The following is a 17,014-nucleotide window of genomic DNA, read 5'->3' on the forward strand; positions in this document are numbered from 1 at the left end:
ATAATGCTGCGGTGTTCCTAGCATGCCTCTGGAAATGTATAGCAGGAAAATTGTACCTATTTGAACTCAAGCATTATTTTACTTTTACCAAAGCAATATTTTACTTTTACCATAGCACTAGTTTACTTTTACCATAGCATTATTTTACTTTTACCATCTTGTTTGTTTGTTTGTTGTTTAACGCCGCACTCAGCAATATACCAGCTATATGACGGCGGTCTGTAAATTATCGAGTCTGGACCAGACAATCCAGTGATTGACATCATGAGCATTGATCCACGTGATTGGGATACAACGACATGCATCAACTAAGCCAGCCAGACTGACCACCCGATCCCGTTAGTCACCTTTAACGGCAAGCGTGGGTTGCTGAAGACCTATTCTACCTTGGATCTTCACAGGTTTTACCATAGCATCATTTTACTTTTACCAAACTACACAGAAAATCTACCACCAGTCCGTGAAACTTGCACCCTTTTTTATCCCATGTAATATTTCTCATATTATCACAGTCTGGATTTGAACATTTTAAATGAAATTATTACCCATCTTGAACATTCTTGATATTTTGCCCCATCTCTTTCACAATGATGATTATGAACTCAACTACATAAAATTTGATGTGACCAAGAATGTTTGTCATTTTAAAAGAAAACATCAACAATCAACTAACAAGATACATCACTGAAAAAAAGTGACATATATAAACATGATAATTCTTTCACAACAACGTGTAACCTAACATGCAAACACTGAACATTAATGGATGGAAAATCTGCATTCCTCGAAGCAGAATTTGATATTCAAGTGTACACAGGCCAAAGCTTGAAGCACACTAAGCTGTGACGGGTGTGAAAGAGGAAAAATAATAAATACAGGTGGAGCTATGACTAAAAGCCCATAGCTAATGAAATTTGGTCCTTTCTGTGCTTCAGGCAACAGTAAACAGCCAATACAAGTACACCACACTAGGCTAGCGTGGAGGCTTGGAGGTGTCGAGTATCTGCTGCCGGGATGAGATCTGGCAGTATGGCGATGGATATCCTACAGGACAGTGAGATGAACCTGAGTCATCAAGTAGTCCACAGCTTTCTGAGGTTTAGGAAAGGCCATTATGGGTGAGTATATCTGCTTCAACTATACCCGTGTTCACCTTATTCCAAGAATGACTGGCCTTGTATTGAATGAGCAGAAGGGGTGCCTTTGGTCTTCTCAATGACCTCTCCTGGATGTCCGTTGCCAAGATGATGCATGACTGTCATGATAAATCCAGTTGTCTACCGCCATCTTGTCCCATGTATCAAGACAGGTGAACAGTTCTTCCATGTCTGTCCTCAGTGGGATGACACACAGTATGTCGTGTGTTTGTTTGTACACATCAGACACACTGTAGGCGCTCCAGCATCATGCCTCTCATAAATTTGCGGACATTTTTAAGTGGGCACTCACAGAAGGCCACGCCTGCCCCCGCCCGATACTGCTGGATCCCTCTCACAGACGACCAGCTGCAACAAAGGGAGCAAACTCTGTCACAACAAGCAACAATAATGCCAAATGATAAAAAGCTAATGCACAACAAAATAAAAGTAAAATCAAAATTCTGTGATTTACATTAATGACAGATGAACAGCTGCTTCTGTTGAGGACCTCGATTATGGCTGTGGGACTACAACTAGGGTATATTCAAGCCAATGCATTTGATCATGTTTCGTGGATTGTCACATAGCTCCATACTCAACAACCCTAACCTTAATAAATATTCATCACTGCAACCTGTCAGCCTATTGCTGGGACTAGATAGACAGAATTTGATATTGTGAACAACTGTAATAATGATAATAATAGGCTATTTATATTGCAAATCTTTCCGCACCACACAGGGACATGCTCAAACCGCTATTATTACCCAGGTCACTGGATCAGTTTGCACTCAACAATCATTCTCAGCTCCCTGGGGAGTATATAACCCAAATTTGCATGTTAGGCGCTAGAAGGTTAACAACCTGGCCATCTCATCAGTGCTTCAGTGTAGGGCAGGACGACGCCCTAGAAACTATCAGGAGCCAAGCTGCCGAAACACGGTTACCCACCCAAGGACTCTGCGACCGACCTTGCTTAAATTCACCTGATTTGTGTGCTGTGCACTGTGCATAGGACCATGTGCCACCATTGCAGGGCATAGTGACCCACCAGCAGCTGGGTCAGGCAGAACATTCCCCCTGGTGGTTACCATAACATGTTAATCGTGCAGCCATGATGACCATCAAATCCCCAGTTCACTGGCTCCTATAACATGCAGTAGCACTGGGACCTATCCATCTAGTCTATATAATGTGATTTCTTACCACATATGAATCATACGTGTATACAGAGAGTAATTGGTGATCACTGCCATATTCACTATGTCTCAGTGCTTACAGCAAGATATTTATGAGACTAAACATTCACTGCTACTTGATATATAGCATAGGCGGATCCAGAAGGGGGGGATCCAGGGGGGCTGTACCAAAACCAAATGTAGTATGTTGTAGACAATCTCCCCCCCAAACCGAGGATTTTGACATTTTGGACACCTCCCTTCTTTAATACCAAATGTAGTATGTTGTAGAGAATCCCCACAACTCAGAAAGAATTTTGGATATATTGGACCCCTCCCTTTTAAAAATGCTGGATCCGCCCTTGTATAGACGATGCCTTAACTGTGTAAGTGTTTCAACTTGAGGAGATAATATGGTGGTATTGATGACACAAGTGACAGTTAGTGCTGATAGGGGCGTCACAGTGAGTTGGGGGACACAAGGAAGGTGTGACGTGTACTTCTTCTGCAAACTATACTAGTATAACTCTATCCAACTTTCAATGAATCTATTGTTGATTTTGCTTGTTGTTTAATGCCCTACTCAGCAATATTCCAGCTATATGATGGCTGTAAATAACCGAGTCTGGACCAGACAATCCAGTGATTGACAACATGAACATTGATCCACGCAATTGGGATACGATGACATGCATCAACCAAGTCAGCGAGCCTGACAACCTGATTCGCTTAGTCGCCTCTTACGACCAGCATAATCACCTTTTACGGCAAGCATGGGTTGCTGAAGACCTATTCTACCCCGCATCTTCACAGGTTGAAACTATTGCTGCCCCAAAAAATAATCTATCACTATTGCTAGTCACTGGAAGATATTGCAATGTGGGGTTAAAAAGGGTCTGCAGTGAGCATACAACACCATACATATTAACCTTACATGGTTCAGCATATGACTGAGCAAATATTTTGAACAATGATGTAGCATAAACAAATGTGCTGAAAATGAACAAAAACAAAAAATGTGATGGTGAGACTTTGATCACAAGCAGGATACGTGAACAACAGTCAAACAAAAAGATAGTGAGTTCATCTACAAATAGACATGCGCAGGTCACAAACATCAAGGTCATGACGAAGTCAAGGTCAGATACCTGCGCCAGCCGTGGAGCTCAGACGACCTAGCTCCCGGAGGTCAAGGATCTGACATGTTACCACGGAGACGCCTGCCCCAGCACGACAGACATCAATTCCAGCAACCGTTTCCCAACTTCATCGCAGCAAAAACAAATCAAGTAAGAATCACACGTGATAGTTTATGGAAATGGACCTTGATTTATCCCATCTACTATAAGACAAGTCCCCACTCAAGCATGACCAAAATCACACTGCTGCTCAAGTGGTAGCCTTTGTGATGGCTGCACTGCTAGAGGGTGGGATTATAGGGACATGGGGTGAGGTTGATCTAAGGTTTGAGGTATTTGGAGTTCCAATGTAGGATGACTAGGGTTTGCAACAGATCATTCATCATGTACGGCCAACCCAGTAAAATGTAGTAAATCATGTCTAGGAGGATACCAGTCTACAAAATTTGCAACGTTTGCTAGCCATAGTCAGAGACTAATAAATATAACAAGTAAAAATCCAATGATGGTAGTCCTCATTGACGAGCAGCATTTGAGGACAATAATTCTGACCCAGTTCTCAAGGCATTAATTTTGCTACAAACTGGAAATAAATAAATGTGATAGAAACTGTAATAAACATTCTTGTCTCGTTCAAGCAGGACTAGCTACAAACTCTGAGGATGAGTGAAATCATTGTTACAGATGTTTCAAATGACCAAATGGAGACCCACAAAAGAGTGACCTACAAGCTAGTTAACAAAGGCTGAAAGTCCAGTTGACTGATAATCAAAACAAAGATATATAATTCAATGAAAATCCATCACCATTTTTGAAAAAAGTTTTTCTACACTAATAAAGAAGTCAACAAAAGGAATCATGGAAAGGGATGAAAATACTCACGTGTCTGTCAGTGAATCGTATGACTCGACAGAGTTGAGATAGTTGCAGCCATCATGGCCTCCCACAGCGTACAGCTTGCCCCCCAGCATGCCGACGCCCACCCCGCCCCTGCAGCAGGACATGCTAGTTGTGAGGCTCCATGAGTCGGTTGATGGGTCGTACTTCTCCACTGAGTCCAGAGGAGCGTTGTCATCGAAACCACCTGAAAATACAGATCCAATTTTACATTAATATTACATTCAGTGACTATCATGATCTCAAACAATAATTGTAAACCTTATCTTAATCATATCATTGTTAGCATGGTTCAATATTTAACATTGCTCTTGTATTATTGAAAACTTGATTCCAACATCTATGTGTGGTCATTTGTATCTTAAAGAAAATGGGAGACAAACAAAGGTAGCTGATGATTGATGAGAAGACCCAGTGCTAATCCCATGGGCTACAAATATAGCCCCTGCCTGGCACCTGATACAAATACAGCCCCTGACACACACCTGCTACAAATATAGACCCTGACACACACCTGCTATAAACATAGCCCCTGACACACACCTGCTACAAATATAGCCCCTGACACACACCTGCTACAAATACAGCCCCTGACACACACCTGCTTCAAACATAGCCCCTGATACACACCTGCTACAAATATAGCCCCTGATACACACCTGCTATAAACATAGCCCCTGACACACACCTGCTACAAATATAGCCCCTGACACACACCTGCTACAAATATAGACCCTGACACACACCTGCTATAAACATAGCCCCTGACACACACCTGCTACAAATATAGCCCCTGACACACACCTGCTACAAATACAGCCCCTGACACACACCTGCTTCAAACATAGCCCCTGACACACACCTGCTACAAATATAGCCCCTGACACACACCTGCTTCAAACATAGCCCCTGATACACACCTGCTTCAAATATAGCCCCTGACACACACCTGCTTCAAACATAGCCCCTGATACACACCTGCTTCAAATATAGCCCCTGACACACACCTGCTTCAAACATAGCCCCTGACACACACCTGCTTCAAATATAGCCCGACACACACCTGCTACAAATATAGCCCCTGACACACACCTGCTTCAAATATAGCCCCTGACACACACCTGCTACAAATACAGCCCCTGACACACACCTGCTACAAATACAGCCCCTGACACACACCTGCTACAAATACAGCCCCTGACACACACCTGCTTCAAATACAGCCCCTGACACACAACTGCTACAAATATAGCCCCTGACACACACCTGCTACAAATATAGCCCCTGACACACACCTGCTACAAATACAGCCCCTGACACACACCTGCTACAAATACAGCCCCTGACACACACCTGCTACAAACATAACCAACCCCTGACACACACCTGCTACAAACATAACCCCTGACACACACCTGCTACAAACATAGCCCCTGACACACACCTGCTACAAACATAGCCCCTGACACACACCTGCTACAAATATAGCCCCTGACACACACCTGCTACAAATACAGCCCCTGACACACACCTGCTACAAATATAGCCCCTGACACACACCTGCTACAAATATAGCCCCTGACACACACCTGCTACAAATACAGCCCCTGACACACACCTGCTACAAATACAGCCCCTGACACACACCTGCTTCAAATATAGCCCGACACACACCTGCTACAAATATAGCCCCTGACACACACCTGCTTCAAACATAGCCCCTGACACACACCTGCTACAAATACAGCCCCGGACACACACCTGCTACAAATACAGCCCCTGACACACACCTGCTTCAAATACAGCCCCTGACACACAACTGCTACAAATATAGCCCCTGACACACACCTGCTACAAATATAGCCCCTGACACACACCTGCTACAAATACAGCCCCGACACACACCTGCTACAAATACAGCCCCTGACACACACCTGCTACAAACATAACCAACCCCTGACACACACCTGCTACAAACATAACCCCTGACACACACCTGCTACAAACATAGCCCCTGACACACACCTGCTACAAACATAGCCCCTGACACACACCTGCTACAAATATAGCCCCTGACACACACCTGCTACAAATACAGCCCCTGACACACACCTGCTACAAATATAGACCCTGACACACACCTGCTACAAACATAGCCCCTGACACACACCTGCTACAAATATAGCCCCTGAAACACACCTGCTACAAAAATTGATCCGTCCAAGACCGCTACTCCAGCCCCTGCCCTCCTCTTGTTCATGCTGGCAATTGGGGACCACTTGTTTGTGAAAGGGTCATAACGTTCGCACTTGTCCAGGGAGCTGGTGCCGTCATTGCCGCCGAGTGCATACAGTTGACCCTGAACAGATGAGGAGTAAGTACAGGTAAGTAAACCATATAAAAGCTACATCAAACATATTACTACCTGGCTCATTCGAATGGACAAATGATTGAGTATCATGGAAACAACAAAATTTTCTAAAAGCAACGTGCATTCATCTTTGGCCACACATTTTTATTTTTTTCGTTTCAGCCACCCCTGCTGAAAAGCAGCCAAAAAAATAAAAAATAAATTAAACATAAAAATAATTATTTTTATCGTCTCCTGCTAGTAATATAGACCCTCAATAAAAAAATGTTAATATAAATTCAAGGCAAAGGCAAGTATCCTTCCACTTATCTTCCAACTTTCACTGATAACTGAATTCCACAAGCACAAGTCAGCTTTTAAACTGTGTTACCATGGTTACAAAGATTTGGGTTTTTTCATGACATGAACCAAATATCAGCCTGAACTGTGTAACCTCTTACGATAATAATACAATATATGAATAACATGATATAGCAGGAGACTTTCCCTGACAAAGAGAATGCCCTGTGTGTCCAAGGCGCCTCACCTTTAGGGGTGCCACGCCCACCCCTCCCCGGGGGATGTTCATGGAAGCCACCTGGGTCCAGCTGTTGGTGGTGGGGTCGTAGCGCTCCACCGTGTTGAAGCAGGTGGAGTCGTCCAGGCCACCGAGGGCGTACACAGGCCCTCCCAAACACGACAGAGCTATACCTCTTCTGAAAAAAAGCACTCTTCATTATTCCCACCGCACAACATCAATAACTAAGAACTATTCATAAAAAATATTGTTCGTTTTAATATCCTTTAGCTTTTAAGCATCTGAGCATCTATTATGTAAAACATTACTCTAAAATATCACATTCAACTGCAGTAAAGATTGAGTGAGTGAGTTGGGTTTAATGCCGCTTTTAACATTATTTCAGTTATATCACGGCGTGTCAGCTTAATGTGGGAGGAAAGCTCAAAGTGATGCAGGTCTCAGACGCTTACCACTTCTGTGAAACCCATGAGCACGGGTATGGTGCTGACACACCTAGAAACATAATCGGGGCGATGCAGTAAAGATGTAAATATCCTGAATATATTTCTTAGTGATTGAGCATGGTTTAATGCCACATTATGTTGTTTTGGGCCCAAAGTGAGCACTGGAATAGTTTTGAGGCTGTGAGTGGAACCCAACTTCCGTGACAAGCGACTGGGAGGCCTCATTTATTGTTCAGTATATCCACTCAGTGGTTGAAGAGCTGTCTCGTTTACTCTGTTATGCGACAGTTTACCTGAGCGTGCTCATGGGTGCTATCTTCTTCCACTTGTTAGTCTTGGGGTCGAATACCTCTCCACTGTTGAGATGCTCATTGCCATCATGTCCACCAACAGCATACAACACACCTGAAACATGCAGATTCTTTGTATGTTGTCCAACACCTCACTCAGCAATATTCCTGCTATATGAGAGTGACCTGCAAATGATCCAGTGACTGATATTATGAGCACATTCCACGCAGTTAGGGTATGATGACACTCAATCAACCAAGTCGCCGAACCGGACCACCCGAACCTATTTCGCCTAGCATAGGTTGCTGGAGCCCAGTATAACCCTCACTCACCTTGGGTGGATACATGCACATCACAAGTAACATATCTTCAGGCAATAACCATAGTAACCACTGACAGGCCATGGCCAACTTGCCGTATCAGCTATTCAAAGTCTCCATCAGACAAGGTAACAGGATTGAGATGAGATAATATAATGCAGTAAACTACGATATATAACGAACTCAAAGGGACCACTAATTTTAATTCGCTATAACCGTACTTCGTTATAACTATGTGTACAACATATACACAATAAATCGACGGGACCAAGAAATAGTTTGTTATAACAGTCGGTTCGTTATAAGCGTGTTCGTTATAACTATGTGTACAACATATACACAATAAATCGACGGGACCAAGAAATAGTTTGTTATAACAGTCAGTTCGTTATAAGCGTGTTCGTTATAACTATGTGTACAACATATACACAATAAATCGACGGGACCAAGATATAGTTTGTTATAACAGTCAGTACGTTATAAGCGTGTTCGTTATAACAATGTGTACAACATATACACAATAAATCAACGGGACCAAGAAATAGTTTGTTATAACCGTCAGTTTGTTATAAGCGTGTTCGTTATAAACATAGTTTCCTGTAATATAAAATCCCTCAGGTAATCTACAAAGCATCTTCACCACCATTTAAAATCTTTTAGTTCAGGTTATTATCCTTTTAATTGTAGGAGGACATTTTGTGAGAATTTATACTTCACTACCGTATGAGTTTCATAATCAATGATGACTCACCGAACACAATCCTACTTTGAATACACAATGCCATTTAGAAAGTGGTCAAATGTAACAAATGTTATATTTGGGATAACACTTTCTTAGTAAAGTACAGATTCTAGTGGGATTCGAAACCTAACATCAGGTATGTGGCCGACACAACCCTACTTGTTTCAAAAACGCTGACTCACAAGATACAGCCCTACTTTCACTCACCATTGGCAGCACATACACCAACATGGCGTCTGCGTGTGTGCATCTCGGCGACGTGGAACCACTTGTTGCGGCAGACATCATAGACCTCGATACTTTTGAAGGGATCCCCGGTGGCTCCACGACCTCCCACACAGAACAACACACCTGCACAGATACACACAATGATTGTCACCATGGTAACAATGTAAAACCAAACACATTGCATTCATCAAACTACCATCATAGGTTCAACAAACATTTACTGTTGTATCTAAATTAGGAATTAATAATATGCAAAAATGTATTGAGTGAGTCTGTAATAGTAATACTAACCCGAATAGCTCTTCCTTTCCCTGGTTCGTGGTGTTACCTTGACCCCTGGTACTAAGCTGACTTGTGACATGCGAAAATACTTGGCCTCATCCAGGAAGTCCCGACATGCCAGACTGTTCCTCATGAGTTCTTCCTTCTCCACGGTCTCCATCAGGTACGTGGCCGACACCAGCGGCAGCTTAACATGCTCCAGCAAACTCGGCAGAAACTCACTTCGAGTTTCAAGGTCATTTTTCACCCAGTTAATTACAGCCTCATAAACTTGCACTTCATTTTCAACATTGAGGTCAAATGAAGATATCAACTTCTCGAGCAACTTCTTGTTCATGACCTTGAACTCTCCACCTTCAACAACCTCTAAGAAATGACTTAACAAGTAGTCCGTGGCTGTCTTCATCAGTTCTACACGATTGTGCTGTTCAGCAAAGTTGTGCACATCGATACAGTTAGATGGAGTCAGTTGTGTTTTCATGAAGTCACAGCACGCTTGAGCGACCGCCTCCATCTGCAGTATGGAGGACGCATACAGAAGCTGCTGGACTGTGTCTATTGTCAAGGTTATCTTCGAGGTGTACGCAAACTGGATGAGTTTCTCCATTGCATGAGCATCAATGTCATGGATAGTGACGGTTTCCTGTTTACTTTCCGCCATCTCGGACATGAACATCGCCCTGAAATACAAACTTGCACATGCCAGAACTGTTCGATGACACTTAAATGACCTCTCCCCAACAATAATTTCAACATCACACAATTGGCCATTCTCATAAAATTCTAGCAGTGTCTTGAAACTGTCCTTCCATAGATTCCTCTCTTCATGGGTATGTGTTGACGTCATGTCAAGGTTCAAACGCTCTGTCACCGAGTCATGTGACATCTTTCTACTTGTTGGCGATGCGGCAGATGCGCCACGTAATGTATGATACTCAGAACTAGGTCGTGGGGACTTGTGGGAGTGGTTCCTCTTGGAGGGGGCTGGCGGGATTGGGGGTGCCTTTCTCGCGTGGTTGGGCAGGCTGTCCTTGCGCAGAGGAACAGGAGGATTCTGAGGCATGCTAGAGCTGTGTGACCCCCGGGTCGGTGACCCACCCCCGGCCTTCACCTCCTCCCAACGCTGAGAGCTGAAGAAGCCATGCCAAAACAAACTGCGAGTCTTCTTTGCTCTGAAAAATTCAAGAAAAGCTGTTACAAGAGAGCACATTCCAAACAACATTTTCACTCATGCTCATGTGCTCAAAGTGAGGGAGAACTATCTAATTTTTTTTAATTGCTTCATTAGGCTACAAATTTATAAAAGTGATCTTGGTTCTAGTGTACCACGTAACCATTTTTGACCATGTGACCACCGCTAGCTTCCTCCATGAATCTGCACTCTAAGAACATGTGAGTGAGTGAGTGAGTGAGTGAGTGAGTGAGTGAGTGAGTGAGTGAGTGAGTGAGTGAGTGAGTGAGTTTTAACCACTAGGCTATCCCACCACCCATAAGAACATGTGTGAACGGCATGATGGTGGAATCTGATGCAAGAGCATAATTTGATCTTAAAAAGTTGTTTCTTAACCATGTTTACTCTTTTCATTTCACAAGCAGACGGTCCTGTGAAACAAGAAACTTAAATTGTAACAAATCAATTAAAAAGCCCATGAAGGCTGTCATCACAAGTGATGGTGGGAGGTCTACCTGGTGACATTTACACCTCTCTAATTCCCAGGTAGGTTTTTGTTTCAAAAGCCAACCTGTACTTCTGGCTACAATAATTCCTTCATTAAACAGCTGTATTGAATACAATTTGAAGATGCTGTCTGTTCCCTGGAATATTTTAAAGTTGACGTATTTACTTTTGTTGCAGATTAAAAAAGCTTATTTTTTATTTCAGGCCTTAAATAAATGAAGGATGTACTCTAACACTGTCAACACAAATCATTTTAGGGGACACAGGTTCATGTAACATGTAGTAAAGAAAGGTGGCAAGTCTTCAAACTAAAATATCATGTTTGAAAGTGACATGCTAACATCGCCCCATCATCTGTTTCCAATGCCTGAGAACTTGGGAACAAGCTAAATGTACCAGATCTATTACTTCAATGTACACTTCAATGTGTTTTGGTTTCATATTTCTCTTTACTGTTACAATACAATACAAAAATCTGTAACCTGTAACCATGGGAACGGTCACACAAGTCAATTGGAGCCTTGTTGTATTCAGTCAGAGTGTTGTTTTATCCTTCAATCAGCAATAGTCCAGCTTTATAAACAATCCAAACCACAGGGACACAATGATACAGAAACAAACACTAACACATGATAGTTTCATTTCCTTGTTAGTCCCATGTTAACGAGCATAGGGGTACTTAGGACTTCATTCTGCCCCAGAATCAACATTGGCTGGCATTGTGCATTCATTTGTTACAACACTTTTCTTTGATATAAATGAATGATGCCAAACTTCAACAGGACACAAGTCCCGAGGCTCGCACATAAAAGGGGATTGTTCCTTGTAGTTTAAAAGCATTTGTATCCTGGTATAAGGCAGTCAAAGCTTAGTTAAATACTTTCGTTTTTCAGCACTGTAAACAATGGCAAACAGTTTCAGTTTTTATACTATTTGTCATAAACAATGCATCAATCATGTGTGCAGTTCATCAGTCATGTTTGATCAAACATCAAACACATCATAGTATAAATTCAGTAACCATGGTTACCATAATATATTCAATATATAAAGTGATATTTTGAGGGTTGTTACATAATTTATTAACAAACCAACATTGTACGTCATCACTGATACAATTACTCCATGGAAATAGATATTAGGCAGCAATGTAGAAAAATACATTAACACTGACTCCAGGAATGTTCACAGATGGGGAGTTGGTATTCACATCCCTCGTTAAGCAGCACATGGGAACAATCAGCAGCTTCAACTGGCTTATTTTTGTTTTCTAAATCTAAGCAATCACCTTTTTTCCCCTAGTAAGAAGAGAGAAAGGTTCAGCAAGAGAGCTTAGCATCCCTGCCTCCAGCTACCTGTTGCATGCCGACACTCTCGCCTCTCGTCATCTGCAGCTTACAGAAATAGAGGCTCAGCTTCATCTAAGCTGACAGCATCAGGTGCGAAGGTCTAGCAGTGGCTGCCACCTTCATCACGGCCCGCTTGCATTAACAACTTCAAGGAAAGACTATACCTAGACACTCGTACAAATATCACCCACTGTTCTTCTCATTATAAATGAAAACACTTATGATGCTGTTAGCATCATGAGCCTGCAGCCTTGTTTTTGATACAATGGTTTACAGATTCCACTTCATCCCTTAAACTATAGGGTAGACATGGTAGATGGCGAATTGAAAACATAATAAATATTTTTTTTTAAAGTCCTCATAATGTTATTTGATCCCGGACACTATTCCCAGTCATATCAATTGGGAGGGAATGGTTCCATAACACTGAGAAATAATATGAAATTGCCCACTGGCATGGAAATAACTGCAATAATGACTCTCACTCAGTCTACCTGTCCTGGTTCACATAGATCAAACACTTCACGCCAAATAGACATGATATATATTTTATGACAATATTTATGGTGGTATGATTGACAAAATATGCCAAAAGTTTTAGCCCAAAGATATAGGGTAAAAACAACCTAATCTCATCAATCATAAGTTTACTTTCAGGATTGATCCCGTTTTTCTGAAACACAGCATTTATCATAAATTCACATTTTTCTCACGTGAACAGTCTCAGGCCACCTGATGGCCTTGAGTCAAGTATGTTCATTCTACTGCCTGACAGCCAGCCAGCCAGCCAGCCAGCCATGTGTGTGTGTGTGTGTGTGTGTGTGTGTGTGTGTGTGTGTGTGTGTGTGTGTGTGTGTGTGTGTGTGTGTGTGTGTGTGTGTGTGTGTGTGTGTGTGTGAGTGAGTGAGTGAGTGAGTGAGTGAGTGAGTGAGTGAGTGAGTGACATCATGAGCATCCATCTACACAATTGAGATACAATGACATGCATCAGCCAATTAAGTCAGTGATCCTGACCACCCGATCCTGTTAGTCGCCTCTTAAGACAAGCATAGTCACCTTTTACGGCAAGCATGGGTTGCTGAAGACCTATTCTCTACCCAGATCTTCCCGGGTTACTGGAGTGAGTGAGTGAGGTATTTCATTTTCAATCATATAGTTTTTTCCTTCCCACACTTGTACCCCTCACTGATAAAAAAATGAAAACAATGCAGACTACCACAACCACAGAAAACCTTGAGTATCTTATTTCAAGGACACTTACCATACAACCAAGAACTTACTCATGCAACTCCTATCACGAGGACAAGGAGGAAGTAAGAGGTCGCTGTGAAAGGTGTTAATTATATCTCCGACTTTCTGAGGCGTTGACCTACATATTGCATAACATGCTTCTCAGCATGAGAATGCCTTTCTGACAAACACATTAACCGACAAATGGTGCATACTTGCAATTCAAGTACACAGCATACTTCATATACCAGACATGCCTGGATAAATATCTTGTCACATCTTAAATGAACTGATAAACAAACAAGACAAAATCCATTTTAACATGCATTGTATTTTATGTGCTAATTTGCTGTTACGATACAGAAATCAGGAAGCTACATCTAACATGATCTAAGTTTCCTCAAATTCTACAAATTCGCTCGACATGTTTTGATTATGAAAGTGACAAGTCACATTGACTCACAACCATCTTCAGAGACACGACACAGGCAGTTCAAATGAGGTTTACGGCCTCTTGTCCCCATTAAATGGATGAATAACAAGCTGCAAAACATGGAATTTATTTCCTTCACGTCACTCTTCGTTCTTTTTTAATATTTTAAACTATAGGGTATATAATCTGTATCAGTGTCTTATTTCCCTAATCTTGTTGCAGATGTCAGCATCATCAAGTTGGAACACATGAATGATATCTGAAACTTTACGTTAATTCAAAGTGTACAATCAAATAGTGAGTGAGTGAGTGAGTACGGTTTTATGCCGCTTTTAGAAATGTTCCAGCAATATCACAGCGGGGGACACCAGAAATGGGTTTCACACATTGTACCCATGTCGGGAATTGAACCCAGGTCTACGGCTTGACGAGCGAACGCTTTAACCACTAGGCTACCCGACCGCCCGTACAATCAAATACCATGGACAGGCAATGTGTTCTAATGCTGGTCTTGCCCTTTACAACATAGGAAATGTGTGTGACGACCCTAGATGAAGACAAACTTACCAGCTATGTCACATTTTCTACAAAATATCAGTAGTTTCAGCAAGACAAAGAGTTATTCTATTACATTACAGGTGGAGATGTCAACTAAACAAACACACACATATTTACAGTAACTATTTTTATCAGGGAAATGAAAGATTATTTTCTGTATTTCAAGAGTTCACTGGCGCTAGTTGTTGATTATGTAATAACTAACAATGTCTACCTTCCTAGGAGAGAACGTCCTTCATTGCCAGCAAACGCCTAAAACATTGTAAAAGAGAAACTGGGAGCTATAAAAAGACACAGATTTGAAACAGATTTTATTCCCTAGCCCCATGTTTTATGTGAGGATGGCCTGCTATCCCAGCTCTATATTACACAACTATGTTGGTGCAGGCTCCGAGATGGTGCACCATCCAGGTGCTGTTATCATCTGGGTCTCTTACACTGGGTATAAAAACCAAAGCTTTATCAACAGTGTGGCACAGGCGTTATATATCAATATACTACAGTTCGGTATGCATGGTATAGGCAGCATAACACATGTACACTTAAGGTTATATACAATACAGACCAGTCTGGTAAAGGTGTTATAGATATGTATCTACCAGTATACAGCAGTTTAAAATAGATCTTATACAAACTAATGATTAGGAAGGTGATGTGCCGTGCATGATTCACGCATTTTTTAAAACATAATGGTGCATAAAATACACAGTAAGGGGCCTGCATGCATAGTACTTTTTATATGCCAGCCACCAGGTTTACGTTGACTGACAAATCAGAATTTAATTTCATCATCACGACCATTGAATCGCCAATTTGCTGCCATCTTTTGTTTTCACTACTGCAGTACTCATACAAAATCTTTAATATATTTTAAATTCCACCCATAATTTTCTGATTGCGTATGATTAGAACAGGTTGCTATGGCTTTGACATGTTATTGTTTGAAGTTCAAGATAAAGATTTAAAAGAATAAAGGGTTTTATTCAGCTGCAATCAGTTTTAGGCTAGGTTGACTTTACGACCCATTGCAATTATCAGTGGCCCACTGATTAAATTTTATGTCCAATAAATGTTGTAACCATGGTAACCATGGACCAAAGGCCTTGAAGAAAATTTATTTCACAATCACTGCACACTATGAAATGTATGTACAATGCAAGGACCTTGTGTATCTGTTACTTCAATGTATTGGACATGTTGGTCATGTCATGGAAATCACTCACAGTCATTGTGACCGCCTAATAATTATTTTACAAACATTGTAACGGAGGCCTTAGACCAACATTTAGTGTCTGAAATGAACATATCGTACAGAAAAAACAGTTGTTCAGTTATCTTAATAAAAATATAATTATAGGGAGCCCAGTGGCTCTCTTCATATTCCTGATACTGCAGTAATCTAGCCTCGCCAAACATTATAGACTTGCATGGGCTGTATTTGATATATATTTGTATCAGGGTCAGGGGTCTGTAAGACAGACTATGGAGGCCTCATCATTCCTACCCACCTCTGACAGAGTCCCTTGAGAAACAGTTTAGGTGTATGTACACCATCTACTCCGACATCTGAAGTGTGCTGTGCTATGGTTGAGCCAGGCAAACACCAAACATCAGTGTCAGGAAGTGGAGCATGTGTCCATACACTGCTACACAACAGGGGTATGCATCACACTCTACTAGTAGGTGCTGTCAGCTCATCAACTGATAGACAGTATGTACCACAACACTGACACACAACCCTGGCTTTTCTGCAAAGCTGAGTATCACTATAGCCATGACAGCAGCTTATCAATATTTCAGTGAGCCAGTAGTCCTTTGTGTTATACTGTACATCCTCCAAGAGAGGCAGGAGCTACTTAACCTGAAACATTTACAAGTGCAAATAGTGAAGAAATATAGGGACAGAAGCCCCCAGATGCCTTTACAGTCAACCATTAGTGATTAGACCAACTGACTGATGCAGAGTTGCATTGTTCAGTAGACTACAAAAATCTGGCCTTCATTGATGCTGTTACTTTTCGCTTTTAAGTTACTACAGCTGGAAAATAAATAAAAAACAAAAGAGATATTTTTGCTCTGTTTGACATGTTTGAGGACAGCCTTTATATTTTCATTATTTCAAAGCTTGCTTCTCCCATGTTTACTTACGGTCCAGTCCAGAATCAAGGCTATATGGCATAAACATCACTACAGTATCATCCAAAACATACGACTCA

At 41.7% G+C, this 17,014-nt stretch overlaps 1 protein-coding gene across 4 annotated transcripts in view; it reads right to left on the reverse strand.

The window, feature by feature from the left end:
* Nucleotides 1-347: 347 nt before the first annotated feature.
* The window catches only part of LOC124110453 (kelch-like protein 8), a 28,359-nt gene continuing 11,692 nt past the window's right edge, over nucleotides 348-17,014 (reverse strand). For 2 of the 4 annotated variants that reach the window (XM_046469827.2, XM_046469825.2), the window contains exons 2-9: nucleotides 9,560-10,722; nucleotides 9,248-9,391; nucleotides 7,981-8,092; nucleotides 7,251-7,419; nucleotides 6,553-6,712; nucleotides 4,339-4,540; nucleotides 3,466-3,581; nucleotides 348-1,505 (exon numbers count right to left, since the gene is read on the reverse strand). In XM_046469827.2, coding sequence (XP_046325783.1) covers nucleotides 1,492-1,505; nucleotides 3,466-3,581; nucleotides 4,339-4,540; nucleotides 6,553-6,712; nucleotides 7,251-7,419; nucleotides 7,981-8,092; nucleotides 9,248-9,391; nucleotides 9,560-10,722 — 2,080 coding nt within the window. In that variant the 3' untranslated portion in view covers nucleotides 348-1,491. Of the gene's footprint in view, nucleotides 1,506-3,465; nucleotides 3,582-4,338; nucleotides 4,541-6,552; nucleotides 6,713-7,250; nucleotides 7,420-7,980; nucleotides 8,093-9,247; nucleotides 9,392-9,559; nucleotides 10,723-13,838; nucleotides 13,908-17,014 lie in introns of those variants that run through there. The other 2 variants (XM_046469828.2, XM_046469826.2) reach the window with 2 other exon arrangements.

The sequence above is a fragment of the Haliotis rufescens genome, unplaced genomic scaffold (genome assembly GCF_023055435.1).
Source record: "Haliotis rufescens isolate VD_foot unplaced genomic scaffold, xgHalRufe1.0.p SCAF_7, whole genome shotgun sequence".
In the NCBI taxonomy this organism is placed as follows: Eukaryota; Metazoa; Mollusca; class Gastropoda; order Lepetellida; family Haliotidae; genus Haliotis; species Haliotis rufescens.